This window comes from Trachurus trachurus (genome assembly GCF_905171665.1).
Source record: "Trachurus trachurus genome assembly, chromosome: 10".
Taxonomy (NCBI): Eukaryota; Metazoa; Chordata; class Actinopteri; order Carangiformes; family Carangidae; genus Trachurus; species Trachurus trachurus.
Window position 1 is genome coordinate 5750326 of NC_139894.1, and position 15170 is coordinate 5765495.

The window sequence follows — 15170 nt, forward strand, 5'->3', positions numbered from 1 at the left end:
GCCCACATCGATAATGCATTATTAATATAGTTATAATGTGTTATAATTGGCTTATAAACGTGTATAACTATCATTATAAACATTCTGGCTTATACGGTCAAGTATTATAATAGAGTTATAATGCTCTATAATGTGTTATGCTTATTGTTATAAAGCCTTATAATAGTTTATGAGTGTATAGTGATAGTTATACACATTTATAAGCCAATTATAACACATTATTATATAACCCTAACCCTATATATATTATATTAATAATGCATTATCGATGTGGGCATTGTCAGTGAGTTACTAACAATTATAACCTATTATAATACCCGACCTTATAAGTCATAATAAAATGCTTTATAAGTGTGTTGTGATTATCGTTAAAAAGCATTATGATAATGTATGAGTGTTTATAACTACAGTGGTATAACTGCATTATAACTCATAAGTATGGTTATAATGCGTTATAGAAATAGGCATCAAATAAAGTGTTACCATTTTTTCTTTCACTGTTTGATGCATTTTATTTTGAAAGGCCAATCCAGTACATGTTAGAGGTGCACAAAAGTTATATTTCCAAACGACTAACAGAAGTGAAGGCCATCTCATCTCGTGTGATTTTTGACACACAACTGTTTTTCCTTCTAACCCCCCCTCCCCCCTCCCCCCTCCCCCCTCTGACCCCTCCTGACACGCTGCTTAAAGAGCCTTTTAACATTAAAGCAGCACGTCACCTCACGCTTTCACTATCAGACGTGTGATCTCCACCTACAGACAAGATACACATGTTGCTGCCACTCAGCGTCTCTCAGGCAGAGATGGACAGAGTACTCCACCCCAGTACTTGAGTACAAATACTACTGGTCAAAATTTACTCCGTTACAAGTAAAAGTAGCTCAGTCAACATGTTACTCGAGTAAGAGTAAAAAAAGTACTTGCTTCTAAAGGTACTTAAGTATCCAAAAGTACATGCTTTTAAATTTACTTTAAGTAAGAGTAAGAGTAAATTTCTTATTTTTCACATCAATGAATTACTACATTTTTTTCTAAATGAATTTAAGGACCTTTTAACTCTTGCTTCTGAGAATTAACTCTTTGAAACCACCTGCACTGATGTGCTGCTTTTAGGGGTTAGGGTTTCCTTCTTTGACAAACACAGCTTGTGTCCAATAGGATTTTAGAAAAAATGAAAAAAGAGCAGACCTGAAAGTAACCAGTACAGATGTTACTGGTTCAAATTTGCGGGGTTTTTCCTGCACTGCAGGATCGCGTGATCGCGTGACTTTTCACCACAACTGTTTTCCTCTAGGTGGCAGCACCGTACTAAATACTGCTCAGACGTTTTGGGGACAATGCTGACAGCCTGATAGCCGCGATTAGGAGTGGCGCTGTTCATGATACAGAATACAAGAGGATGAAAGGAGAACTAGCTGCAGACAGTAAATAATATAGTAGCCTAGTTTTTCAATGACAAAATGTAACGACGGCAGCTACAGTAGACTATAGCCCACGTCTCACTCTCTTTTTTCGGTCATCTGTCTCGTCATCTCCAAAATGTGTTTTTAAAATGAGCCAACTACAGTACTGTGCAGTAGTGCCGCAGATTTCTCACTCCGCACCTTGTTTGAGAGTGCAGCTGGATGATTTCTTGTGAATGAACGGGTCTGTGTCACTTTGGGGCTGGGCGATAAAACATAGGATAAATAACTTTCCCTCGATAGAAGACGCGGCCGATACAAAGTGACACCGTCAGCCATGCATAATTAATTGATCTGTTGTTTGGCCACTGTTTGAAAATAACCCGAATTATGAGCAAATAATCTGATCCAGAGCAGCAGTCATAATCAGACTTCTTCTAAATAAACCTTAACATTCAATAACTGGGTCAGGTCGGACCATGGGGTTATTTTTTCTCTTCTTCTTCACAGGAGAAAATGAGGTGCCGCTCACGGACGCGTTGATGTTTTGTGATTTATCTGCTGCCTTGACTCTGCCCTTTATACATGTGCGTTCAGATTAACAATAAGACAAGCCATGGTTGAGTTTATTGAGTTTTAGCTGCTCAATCTCATTGTTTCAAAGAAAAGGGATTGATTTTTATAACGAAATGAAACAAAAACAATATTATATTGATACATTGTTGTAAAAAAAAATCCAAAAGAAACGAAAATGAACTAAAGAAAATAACTTTCACACACACACATTAAAACAGTGCGATTGGTTGAAAGCTGATAATTAGCCATGTGCTTATAAGCTGATTGGCCGAAACCAAGAACAAAGCCGCGTGAATGGCCAATCGCCATGTGTTAACGGCCGACATGTAAATCAGCTGTTTCGATGGGCGTTATATGAATAGAGATGTTAATGTGGTACTTTGCACATAGGCTGTATACTTTCTGTAACTGGAAGAAAAACAGCCAGCTGGAAGAATGTGTTGCCTAAATCTTTTACTGTGTGGGAGATCTCCACCAACGTACTGTAGCCGGGGAGAAAGCAACCGTTCTGCTGCGGGGGGAGGGAGGGGGGCTGTCGGGGTGGAGGTGCTGAAATGGAGAGCTGTCCCCCACAAGGTGCTAAAGTGAGGGAGAGGAGTGGAGACGCCGGTTGATTTGAGCGATTTAAGCAAAGCAAAGCCTGGGCTTTTATTTGGTTTTATTATATGCTTGTGGTTTTTCTCTATTTTTGCCTGTTTTCACTCTGCACCTGCCCTAATGTGTGTCTCCCTTGTCTCTAGTAAATGAATATTTCCCACAATAAAATGAGTCTTTAGAACAAAGAACTGATTTTTTTCTCTAGCTTTATAGAGCTTTATAGGCTATAATAACCTTGCTTACTGCTTTTTGAATCACTTGACAAAATAAGATGCCTCGAGCAAACTTGGATATGAAAACATTTTATTGAAGAAAAAACACACACACATTGTAGCATCAAGTTTCATTTCAAGTCCTTTCTGTCCATGCCTGGAAACTCCGTTCTCAGTGACTGCACTCTAGCTTTATTTAAAATATACAGCAGCTTTATATTAGGCTACAGTCACCAGCAGGCACACAAACAGCATCCCCAGGACAGGATATCGATTACGGTCACATGCCAGTCGCTCCTCCCTTCAGTTCTATAACTTTCTCAATGACACTGTCCAGATGATCGATGTACTTATTACAGACGCTGATGGTCAGCTTCTCCATCCAAAATGTCTGGATCGCTGCTTCCAACTCCTCCCTGTTAGTTGGTTTCGCCTCAGAGCGGATGTAGTGCTTCATCGAAGCCCAGACCAGCTCTATCGGGTTTAGATCTGGTGACCTAAACAGAAGAATATGATAGATTAGCACTTATTTCCTGCTATTAATTTATCCCAATTATAAATGCATCATTATTAATGCAGGTAATCACGCCAAATTTATGACTAACTTACTCTGCTGGTGTTGGCACCCAGTTGATTCCCTCTGTCTTCATACAGGCTCTGACACTGATTGCAGTGTGTTTGGGATCATTGTCTGGTGGAGGGAAAATAAAGAAAACATTAGATTTCACCAACTAAATCATCATTACATTGCCTTTATTGTAGCCTAAGAATGTTAAGGATGGTTTTAAAAAAGTGTTAAGATGATACCTTGGAAGAATCGATGTGTGCGCATCGGATACTGCTCTCTGAGGTATGGACCAGCAACTTTTCGGATGATTTCCTCTTGGTAAAAGTGTCGGTCCATAATGCCTGTGGGTGACATAACGGGCTTAATTTCAACATTTTTTATTCTTCATTTTTTTATTTTTTTTATTTTAACTCTGTTTCAGACTAAATTGTTAGGTAGGTCTATATATATTCAAACTACGTTTTTTCCCCACTCACCGTCGAAAATGAGAAGCGGGCAAGGGCCACAGCGTGAAATTCCACCCCAGACATGAAGCTTGAGGGGGTGTTTAGCTTTAGGCTTTGGCGTCCCTGCAAAGTTGCTCCTCCTCCAGCACTTCAAGGCAAAACGCTCAAGGGCCACAGTCGACTCGTCGGTGAAGAGGACATCGTCGAATTTCTCCCCAGCAGCTTTCCATTTCTCAGCCTGGAGTAGACGTGCTTCTTTGTTTTTGTCCCTCGTCATAGGAACAAATCTGCAGAATATGTAGAAATTAGGCTTAAGCGAGCAGTTCATTACTAATAAATGTAACATAATTTCAAATTTCAATGCAAGATGCAAAAGAGCCTAATGTTTTACCTTGACTTCCCATAGTTCCAGCCAAGCTGATGCAACGCCTTCCGCACCGACCATAAACTGATGTTTATGTTGTGGTCACGCAAAAGAATCTCTTTCAATTTTCTTGCAGGTAACTCGTCGTTTGCTTTCAGGATGGCATCTAGTCTTTCCACCACCTGACTGATAGAGAGACATTGTTAGGGTAATAACAACAATAATAATAATAATAATAATAATAATAATAATAATAATAATAATAATAATAATAATAATGAAAATATATATATATTGGCAATACCTTGTCAGTTTACGTGGTTTACAGACTCTTTTCTCCACAGTTGCATGCAGGAAATGATGCTGAATTGTGCGCAGGGAGGCTGAGACTCCGGCCGACTTGAGATGTGCAGCGATGGCTCGTGCAGTCCAGCCTTTCCTCCGCAGAGTCTTGATGAGTTCACTCGTTTTCGCGTCGATCATAGCCATCTCTGAGTAAATCGAAGTCCAACTCAATGAAGACTAACCAAATGTAGTCCATGTACAGTAGGCTACAACAATTTATTCTTGCTGAGTGGGCGTTGATTAGGATGCCTCTCCCAAGGGGCGTGTCTGGTCTAAAATGATTTTTTTTCTTTTACTGTGGGTCTCACATTCGCCTAATGGGCGTGGCTACCCTACTGTAACTCTGCTGCCTTGTTCAATCACGTCCTCAGTTCTGTACCATATGGGCTATATGGCCCCCTGCTGATTACTCGACTCGACCTACTGATTACTTTAGCTGACCGAATTCAACTGCTTCAAGATGAAGAGCGCACGTTTCTACGGAGCATCCAAGGTCAGCAAGGCTCTCTTTCCCCGAGATGAGAACTCACCACCTGCTGCACGGGGGCGCAAAAAGGTATTTTTTCCCATTACATTTACAAGCGAGAATCAAACATTTGTCAACCTAATGGAAGAGATCAACGTTTTTAATTTTCAGTCTCTAATTTCTTTGCTATTTTTCCTTGTTACAGGTTGCAGCAAAAACCGCACAATCGTCTGCCCCGCCAGCAAAGCGTCTCATCCAAAAAAAAGCGGTAAGTGTCATAGGCCTAGACTACACTTTATACCGTGTACTGTATACTACTCTATCTCCCTTGTTTATTATACCGTAAACCATGACTCATTACTTGTTTGTTTTTCAAACCACAGGCAGAGGTTTCTCGTTTGGTGGCTCCTCGTGTTCCTGGTGATGTTGCTCTGAATATGCTCCTGGACCACAGAACGCAGCAGCTGCAGCGCGAGAAAGAGGAAAAAGGCAAGCTTCTGGCAGAAAAAGAGACCCTGCTCGCAAAAATTACCCGGATGGAGGATGAACTGGCAACCCTGAGGCAGGAAAATCAAAACCTCAGAGAGAGCGGGAACTCCGAAGGAAGAGGGCAGGCTTTCATGGAGGAGATCCGAGCTGGGATCGGAGAACTGCGAGATGCTTTCCGCGAGCAGCGAACTCGCATCCCGGTTACGCCCCTTACCCCCGTCAGGCCGATCCCACGACACACATCGACTCCTGATCTTTCCTCGTCGCAAGCCTCGATGTCTCCGCTGGTTCTATCTTCAACCTCGGACAGCATTAACATCTCTCACCAACACCCCGATGTAAGCTTGAGGCATGTCGGACCTGAAGACCATGCTCAAGTCCGTCACCAGAGCCACGGCCAGGTGGGACGTTTTGGGTGCCTACTGTTCCGGAGAGTCATTTCAGAGGACAATTACCGAGCCTGGGCCAAAACGACAAACTGGGACGGATCCCGGGGGAAACATGAACTGCCACAAAATGTGAAGAACTTTGTAGTGCAGTCACTGAGAACGGAGTTTCCAGGCATGGACAGAAAGGACTTGAAATACTGCATAGATAAGATCAACGAGTTCTTGCGAACTCCGAGAAGATCATCTGAGGGTCCTATCCTCACCCTACTGTAGCCTACAGTAGCCTACAGTACTTGATGCTACAATGTGTGTGTGTTTTTTCTTCTTCAATAAAATGTTTTCATATCCAAGTTTGCTCGAGGCATCTTATTTTGTCAAGTGATTCAAAAAGCAGTAAGCAAGGTTATTATAGCCTATAAAGCTCTATAAAGCTAGAGAAAAAAATCAGTTCTTTGTTCTAAAGACTCATTTTATTGTGGGAAATATTCATTTACTAGAGACAAGGGAGACACACATTAGGGCAGGTGCAGAGTGAAAACAGGCAAAAATAGAGAAAAACCACAAGCATATAATAAAACCAAATAAAAGCCCAGGCTTTGCTTTGCTTAAATCGCTCAAATCAACCGGCGTCTCCACTCCTCTCCCTCACTTTAGCACCTTGTGGGGGACAGCTCTCCATTTCAGCACCTCCACCCCGACAGCCCCCCTCCCTCCCCCCGCAGCAGAACGGTTGCTTTCTCCCCGGCTACAGTACGTTGGTGGAGATCTCCCACACAGTAAAAGATTTAGGCAACACATTCTTCCAGCTGGCTGTTTTTCTTCCAGTTACAGAAAGTATACAGCCTATGTGCAAAGTACCACATTAACATCTCTATTCATATAACGCCCATCGAAACAGCTGATTTACATGTCGGCCGTTAACACATGGCGATTGGCCATTCACGCGGCTTTGTTCTTGGTTTCGGCCAATCAGCTTATAAGCACATGGCTAATTATCAGCTTTCAACCAATCGCACTGTTTTAATGTGTGTGTGTGAAAGTTATTTTCTTTAGTTCATTTTCGTTTCTTTTGGATTTTTTTTACAACAATGTATCAATATAATATTGTTTTCGTTTCATTTCGTTATAAAAATCAATCCCTTTTCTTTGAAACAATGAGATTGAGCAGCTAAAACTCAATAAACTCAACCATGGCTTGTCTTATTGTTAATCTGAACGCACATGTATAAAGGGCAGAGTCAAGGCAGCAGATAAATCACAAAACATCAACGCGTCCGTGAGCGGCACCTCATTTTCTCCTGTGAAGAAGAAGAGAAAAAATAACCCCATGGTCCGACCTGACCCAGTTATTGAATGTTAAGGTTTATTTAGAAGAAGTCTGATTATGACTGCTGCTCTGGATCAGATTATTTGCTCATAATTCGGGTTATTTTCAAACAGTGGCCAAACAACAGATCAATTAATTATTATAGACTATATTTTCCATTTTTGCTAAGCGGTTTGTTCTGAATTAAATAAAAGCCTGTCCCATACAGCCGCGTGTGTTACGCCGTGTTTTGTTGATGCTATCATCTTTGCCTTGCGCAGATGATCCTTCATAATTTGTGATACATAATCATCAAGTCATAAAGCAAGACAGGCTTTATCATATTACAATATTTTCTGTGATTTAGGCAGGGTATACAGTAGTTAGTTCTAGTTTAATAGCCTAGAGTTTAAGCTGTGGATTACTGCACAGATCACTGAGTCATCCGCCTGTCGTCCTCCGTTCTCACAGATGCCACCTGGCGGTTGTTTTGGCACATTGAGGCTTTTCATTAAAACCTCTTGTCTCGCCAAAGAAAAAAAATGCATGAGTCTTGTGGCGTCTCGCGTGAACCACGCGTGAAGTCCGCAAATTTGAACCAGTAACATCTGTACTTTTCAGCCTTTCTAGAAATTAACTTAAGTAAAAGTAAAAATATTAGTCTTGGAAATGTATTCAAGTAAGAGTAATAAGTACCAAGGAAATCTAATACTCAAGTACAAATCCTCTGGATATGTACTTAAATACAGTACTCGAGTAAATTTACTCAGTTACTGTCCACCACTGCTCTCAGGTTTCTGTGCAGTGAAGTTTGTCGTCACCTGAGCTGCTTTTTCTGAACTATCAAATCCCCCAGATCAATATCTTAGCCTATGAAAAAGAAAAACTTGCCGTCAGCTGAACTAAACCGTGGAGATCAAAAATGAGATGGCTAATTAAATCTGTCCGACATATCAACGGGGAAATATCCAGCTAAACTAACACAACGATGTCAATTCAACACTGCTACGACAGCCAGGTGCTAAGTTTAGAAATGCTGCTCTCATCAGGTGAAGACCTGCTGTATGGCAGCCAGGTGGAGGGCGCGTTACATAACCTGAAAGCTGCCTACAAAAAAAAATATGTCGAAAACATCTAGTCAGTTTTTCAGGAGATAACATCTGACGACACACAGCGCTGCTCCGTGTTCTCGTCTCATGCTACAGGATCATAAACACTGTGCAGCAGGAGAAGAAAAAAAACAAACATGGAAGCGTCTTCTTCCTGCAAAGCTGCCTGGCTGTCATCCCCTTCAACCCGGAGTAATAAACATGCAGGTGTGCGTATGGGAAGTGTTGTGTTGTGCACTCACACCTCGACTCTACTGACTAGAGCCTTGGTGCGAACTGACGGACACACACTCACACAGGCACGCACACACACACACACACACACGGCAAAATCTATGGGAGATTCCTTGGTAGCGTGTAAAGTGGATGGACTTGGGCTTCATCCAGGTAAACTCGGGGTGCATGTGCTTTATAAAACAGACAGGAAACAGCAGAAGGAAGTCGAATGTGTTTGGCAAAAGGGATTAATAGCAGTAGAAAGTGAAACATCTGTATGTGCGTGAAAGTGTGTTTGCAGGTGTGCATATTTTGTGATTTTTTTTTTTTTTTTTAGTGGGTGTTTGTAGCCTAGTGGGGTTTTTCAAGTATAAAATACTTAGACTGGCTCTGTGTCTCACACACGCACACACACACAATACAGTAGTGTAAGATTGTGTACTTACAGTCTCTCCAGCAGCCTGAGGTCTTGGAAGGCTCCTCTCTCAATAACACTGATTTGGTTGTCCTCCAGATGACTGCAGTGACAAGACGCAGAGAGACAGAAAAGAACAGTAGTTACTATCATTTTTAAACAAGTCTGGAATCCAAAAGCAAAAGCAGTGCCAGCAGAAATAAGACTTATCTTTCACTTTACATGGTTGCATTTGGCTTTTCTTTAAGATGTTACATTTTAATTTTGAAAGCGTCTATTCGCTGCCAATTTCCCCCATTTTTGACCTGCGGGTTCACACCAGAGGAAGAAACACCAGATAAACCTCATTTTCTGGCCTGTGCAAACAGCAGAATCAGCGGCGTGCCAGAGATACATAGAGGCGTTTCAAAAGATCGAGAGCGGCACTTGCGCTTTAAAAAAAAAAAAGAATTGTTGTATAAACAAGCAATCAGTGTGCTGAACAAATGAATCTGGCGTGAAGCAAAAAGTTTAAAAAGTTTAAGACACGCAGCATTTCACAAATGTCACAATCTAGCGAGCCAAAACAAACAATTAACGAGCCATTCCTCTTCCATCCCTCAATAGATGTCTTCTCCATTTCTCTTCTGCCTTTCCAGTGGTGCTCCCAGTGTAACGTATATTCCTCTTTTTCCCTCTCCACTCCTGTGTGTGCGTGTGAGTGTGTGTGCCGTAATGTTTTTTGGGGCAATCTAAGATTTTCCAGATGGGACAGAGAGAGAGGGGAGAGAGAACATCTCCGCAGATATGTGTGTTTATACTTTCTGTCTGAGGATGTTAAGAGTGACATCTCCTCGGAGGGAGGAGGAGGAGGAGCAGGAGGAGAGTGGCTGATGCGAGAGGAGAACGAGGGAGAGAGGAGTAAAGAAGCGGAAGGAAAGGGGGAGAAAGGAGGAGGTAGGGGGAGGAAACAGAGATGCAAAAATAGAGAGTCCCAGAATGAGAAGATGGATTGAGTGAGAGAGGAAAGAAGAGAAGGACAGAGCCAAAAGACACTAAAGAAGATGTATCAAAAAGAGACACCGTCTGGCCTGCCATGTGGACTTTGAATTGTTTTGGCATGACCTTCCTTTAAATATCCTTTAAAAGAAAATGTTTAGACATGCAGCTGCATTACAGCCATTAATCCATGGTCTGTCATACTGACTCTGCACACACACACACAGACACGCGCACACACAAACAATCTGTTGGACAGAAATATGCCCTTGGCTGAAAGATCGCAGACACATATACTTAAACGTTTTTAATAATGCACGAGTACATAAAGGACCTTTATGTGTGTGCTTGTGTAAGTCAGTCACACCTGATCGTCTTCCACCTTTATTAAAAACCTTCTTTTTTTTTTTTTTTACTTTTGTGTTTAAAAAAATGTTTTAAAATGTTAATAATGCAAGAAGCTGGGTAATTAAATGCAGTAAAACCACTCTGTAGTGCAATGGCTTCTTGTTTCATTTAACTGTCCTCATTAATTTGAAGGTCTCTGGTGTACAAGATGAAGCTAATTTGCATATTTTCCTTAATTTTTCTCTTCAGTTTCTGTAACAATCTTGGATGCGTAATAATTCCAGGAGTAAACTGGCTTATAACAAAAAAAAAAACACTGAGTGGAAAATTGTAAGAAATGAAAACAATCGGCCGTGTACATCCAGTAGACTTGATCCAGTTTACATTATAAGTAATGACAGTTGGAGCCAAACTGTCAGCTAACAAAGGTAAACAACACACTGACAGGCGGAAATACAGCGTGCAGAAAGTGCATGGGTGGATATACAGCAGCACTAATGAGCAATGTCCGATACTCATGTAAACACGTAAAGAGTAAACACAGGTAACGCAGTTATGCACTGGTAGCAATCATACCCAAACACACACACACACACAAACATGTGCACAATCCTGACTCCAGCCCATCCGTCAAAGCTCACAGTCCAGCCAGCATTAAAGGGATAGTTCACCCAAAATTGAAATTTCACTCATTATCTACTCACCCTCATGTGGACTAAGGGCTGGGAGAAGTGTCAGAGTTATGTGGCTTCTCTGAGTTACAGGGGGTCTCGGCGTAGCAGTGCATGTCAATATAACGGTTGCAAATGGATACCAACTGTCTTCGTATCAAAAAGACACACCAAAAAACATCCAAATACCTCCATGCTGCTCGTATGTAATGTCCGTCTTGTATTGAAGCCCCGAAATGCGAAATTGTCTAAATTTGAAGTCTATATTTCAAGCTTGTTTGTAGCGGAAGCTCCTCTTCCCGGTTCGTCAAATTTGGATGAACTGGGAAGAGGACAGACCCTGGTTCGTCCAAATTTCGGGCATTTCAGGGCTTCAATACAAGACGGACATACGAGCAGCATGGAGGTATTTGGATGTTTTTTGGTGTGTCTTTTTGTTACGAAGACAGTTGGTATCCATTTGCAACCGTTATATGGACATGCAACTGCTACGCCGAGACCCCCTGTAACTCAGAGAAGCCACGGAGGACTCTGAAACTTCTCCCAGCCCTTAGTCCACATGAGGGTGAGTAGATGATAATGAGTGACATTTCAATTTTGGGTGAACTATCCCTTTAATCCAGCGTGTTTACTCCAGTGTAGCTGTATTTCAACCATGCTGGGAGAAAAAAAAACATATCTTGCAAAATCCAGAGAGTCAAATCAAGACACAAGTTTGAGTAACTATCAGAGTTTATTTGTCCAAATGAGAGATCAACCGCATGCTGATTTATTGAATGAAGTCTAGAAAGGCCAGGGATCGTAAGCCAAACACATGGTGGTGGGAGTTGATGCTGGCATATTGTTCAGATGAGGTACTGTTTTTATATTGGTCTGTATCAGGCATTAGTCATCAACAGAGAGATGGGGGGAAAAGAGAGAAAACATGTAATGATTTCATGTGTGTGGGGCCTGGTGTGTCTAATAACTCTTTCATTCAACCGTATTAGAAAGTCTTAGCAACCATTAGAAAAAGCATAATGATGTCACGCTACCTTATGGCAAACTCAGAGCACTTGGCCTCTGAAAGGAAATAAGGAAATACTTCAGGGGATATTAACTTCACTTGTTGTTTACGCATAATGGATGGAACCACATTGGTTTTCTCCAGCCAAATGTTCAATATCAAGCACAAGTTTTCACCTACATCTAAATTTGTTTGGAATTACTCAATTTCGCCAACAATCTGGAAGAGATCTCGCAAACGTGCGGCTGCCAAAGATATTACGCTAAGTGTGGCGCATGCAGTATGCATGCAGAGACAAGCTGTGCCTGTGATTACAGCAACGCCATCCGACTGCTCATATTAAAGAATATTCAGACTGCTGGACTGGATTACACGTCTCTGCACAAATAAATGTTTAATCAGATTACAGCAGGTAATCGGTTTAAGATGCTTTGATGAGGTCATAGACTGAAACCGAGGATTTTAAAACGCCAATAAAACAATCCAGTCAAGTTTTGATTATTGTGGTCAATGATTATTGGGGTGTTAATATATAATCCAATTATTTAGTAGTTGAAAATATAATTGAGTATGTGCTGTGTGACTCATAGGTTGGACTGACATTTTGAACAGAAGTTAGATTGTATGTAACGGCCAACCACCCACTCACCCACCCACCACCACACTGACCCCCCCACCCCCCCTTTGCCTGCAACCCTCAAGGATAAGTGGTACAACTAATGGATGGATGGGTAATTATGAATAATTACAAGCTTGTTGTTAGCATGGACATCAAGGAATACTTTTTTTTTTCCTGCAGTTGTAGTTATTGGCCTTTACTGGGATGAAGGTTAGAAGCATTTAAGTGCCTGCAAACTTTTCCCATGGGGTAGGAGGAGGAGGAGGAGAGCTGGGCACCGAGTGTGTGTGAGAAAGAAAGAAAGAAAGAAAGAGAGTGAGAGTAGGAGATAAAGAGGAGAGGGAGGTGTGATAAAGTAACAGTTATACCTGTTTGACCACAGATAAGGGTCAAGGCTACGCTGCTTGGGCCGTCACTCGATACATACAGTATGCAACATGTATTTATTATGAGTGTGCGTGTGTGTGTGTGTGTGTGTATGTGTGTACTTTCCCAGACTATCTCCTCTTTTTTTCCCAAGCCTTCTCCTTCCCATTTCTTTAAGAGATTTAGAGTAGGGAAATGTCACAGCAGTTTATCACCAGCACCACATGAAAGACGCTGCCGGCCCACTACACACAAACACACTCTCGCATTCACTCACACACACACACACACACACAAGCACACTGCCTCTTTTTTTTTTATTGGTCCATGCATGTCTCTCTGTCTCAAGGATGCAAATAAAGGTCACTCTCTCTCTCTTGCTCAGATAATCACATGTCAATCAAACCTGAGACATCAACTAAACACAAACTCCAAAGCCCACCGTGATCCTTACAAGTACGGTTAAAGTTTGTGTGTGTGTGTGTATGTGTGTGTTTGTGTTTGTACTTACAAATGCAAACACACATGCACACACACATAAACCTATGTCCACTCCTCAGCGTATAGTTTGTGATGGGGAGTGTATTTTTATCTCCTGGTCTGGTGAAAACAGAGTGAGGAGGGAAGCTGCATGCAGCCAACGGTCGATTATAGTTATTACAGCCCACACACACACACACACACACACACACACACACACACACACACACACACACACACACACACACACACACACACACACACACACACACACACACACACACACACACACACACACACACACACACACACACACACACACAAATTTGAGCCACTTGAGGCACAAGAGTTGGAGAGCCCTTGAAGTCATTAGGACAGCTGAGAGGACACAAGGAGTCACACTCTTTCACTCTCTTTAAGTATACAGTAACAAGCAATGGCAACGTCACTAATGACTTTAGCATATATTGTGAAATTCTGTCTTTTTTAAGATTAGACAAGCCGTATACAGAAAGTTCATGGAAATAATGTCCATTTGAGATGTTTACTGACAGCTGTGTGTTTATACTGCAGTCAATAAATCGCTTTTGGAAGCTTGTTCTTCCTTGAAATGGACCAGCGGTCAGCATGGCCTCAGCTGTTTGGGCCTCCTCTCAAAGCCCATAACCTTAACAATTCATGAACAGATCGTATATCCGGGTGGTTGGAATCGCCGTTTATGACATATCAATGTGGTTCAGGCTGGACACGCATCGCACTTGAAGAGGAGATAACTCTCTGTGGTTAGTTGATATTGTAGGTGGACCTGTGAACGTCTCCTTAAAGCCTCACCTGGTCCAACAATCACCTATACTGCTCAGATGGTTTATAGCTCAGGCTAAATTATGTTCTCCTTAACTTTAGTTTAATTATATGTGCACATTTCATCTTCAATCTCAAACATCTGTTGCTTGTTTCTCATTTTCAAAAAAGGCACTCTGTTATCTCTGAATCTGCGGACTTCCCAAGATTGCAAAACCTTTAAAATCCAGTGTAGCCTGACAATTGTTCGGAGACACAAGGGAGAGTTACTTTATCTTTTCTTTTACTATCAACAATGACTCATAATTTCTCGATAATATTTGTCCAGGAATTGCAACATTTTTCAGCATTTTCATATCATATCCCCATCAGTGCAGCATTTTTGTTGTTGCATTGCTCTTGTTTAACAAATAGGAGTCTTGGTGCTTGTTACTGGCATCTCAGCTCATGATTACTCTATTATTCAACCTTGTAAAAATTCAGTAATTACGAAACTCGACTCCTTGGATAAGACACTTGCATTCTCTCCTGCCCTGAAATCCCTCATTAGGATGGGAAACTTCATTTTATAGAGACTTGTTTCCCCTATAGCCATATACAGGCCTATTAGGTAAATATAGCATTTGTGTAATTACTCCAGCATGGCAGCTTTTTGGGTAATGGGACTCCTTGTAAAGAAACAAATACAAGTCACAGGGAAAAAGAGGAGAAAATGCACATAAAAGACCTGGTACCGGGGTCAACCACATACCTAGATCCAGCCAACTGCATACCGAAGTGACAAAATAAGTTGTTTGTATAGTGCCATCCGGAAAACATTAACTTTTGATATTTGACGATTACGAAACTCAAAAGTCGGATTATCTGAGTTCCCAGTTGGCTGTTAACATCATCAGAAAGTAATGAAATAGGAATACTGACTCGTAAACTCTGAAGACCTTCGGTAACCCCAAACTCACAGTCCGAGCCGTCCAAGCTACTTAGCATCAACAGTGAG

At 41.6% G+C, this 15170-nt stretch overlaps 2 protein-coding genes across 2 annotated transcripts in view; one reads left to right on the top strand and one right to left on the bottom strand.

Annotated features, from left to right (window-relative positions):
- slit3 (slit homolog 3) overlaps positions 1 to 15170 on the bottom strand; it is a gene marked incomplete at its 5' end in the record, with an annotated part of 281175 nt that overhangs the window by 246380 nt on the left and 19625 nt on the right. Inside the window, one exon of the mRNA XM_083980669.1 lies at positions 8936 to 9007. Within this exon, the coding sequence (XP_083836795.1) occupies positions 8936 to 9007 (72 nt within the window). The remainder of the gene's footprint in view (positions 1 to 8935; positions 9008 to 15170) is intronic.
- On the top strand, positions 1212 to 6962 carry LOC310992599 (uncharacterized protein). Its single transcript, XM_083980692.1, has 3 exons — positions 1212 to 5070; positions 5186 to 5248; positions 5364 to 6962. The coding sequence occupies exons 1-3, from the start codon at positions 4975 to 4977 to the stop codon at positions 6129 to 6131; spliced, it is 927 nt and encodes a 308-aa protein (XP_083836818.1). The 5' UTR covers positions 1212 to 4974; the 3' UTR covers positions 6132 to 6962.

Coding starts and splice junctions, on each gene's coding strand:
- LOC310992599 (XM_083980692.1), top strand. CDS start 4,975: ATGAAGAGCGCACGTTTCTACGGAGCATCCAAGGTCAGCAAGGCTCTC. Junction 5,071..5,185: donor CTGCACGGGGGCGCAAAAAG/GTATTTTTTCCC, acceptor TCCTTGTTACAG/GTTGCAGCAAAAACCGCACA. Junction 5,249..5,363: donor GTCTCATCCAAAAAAAAGCG/GTAAGTGTCATA, acceptor TTCAAACCACAG/GCAGAGGTTTCTCGTTTGGT.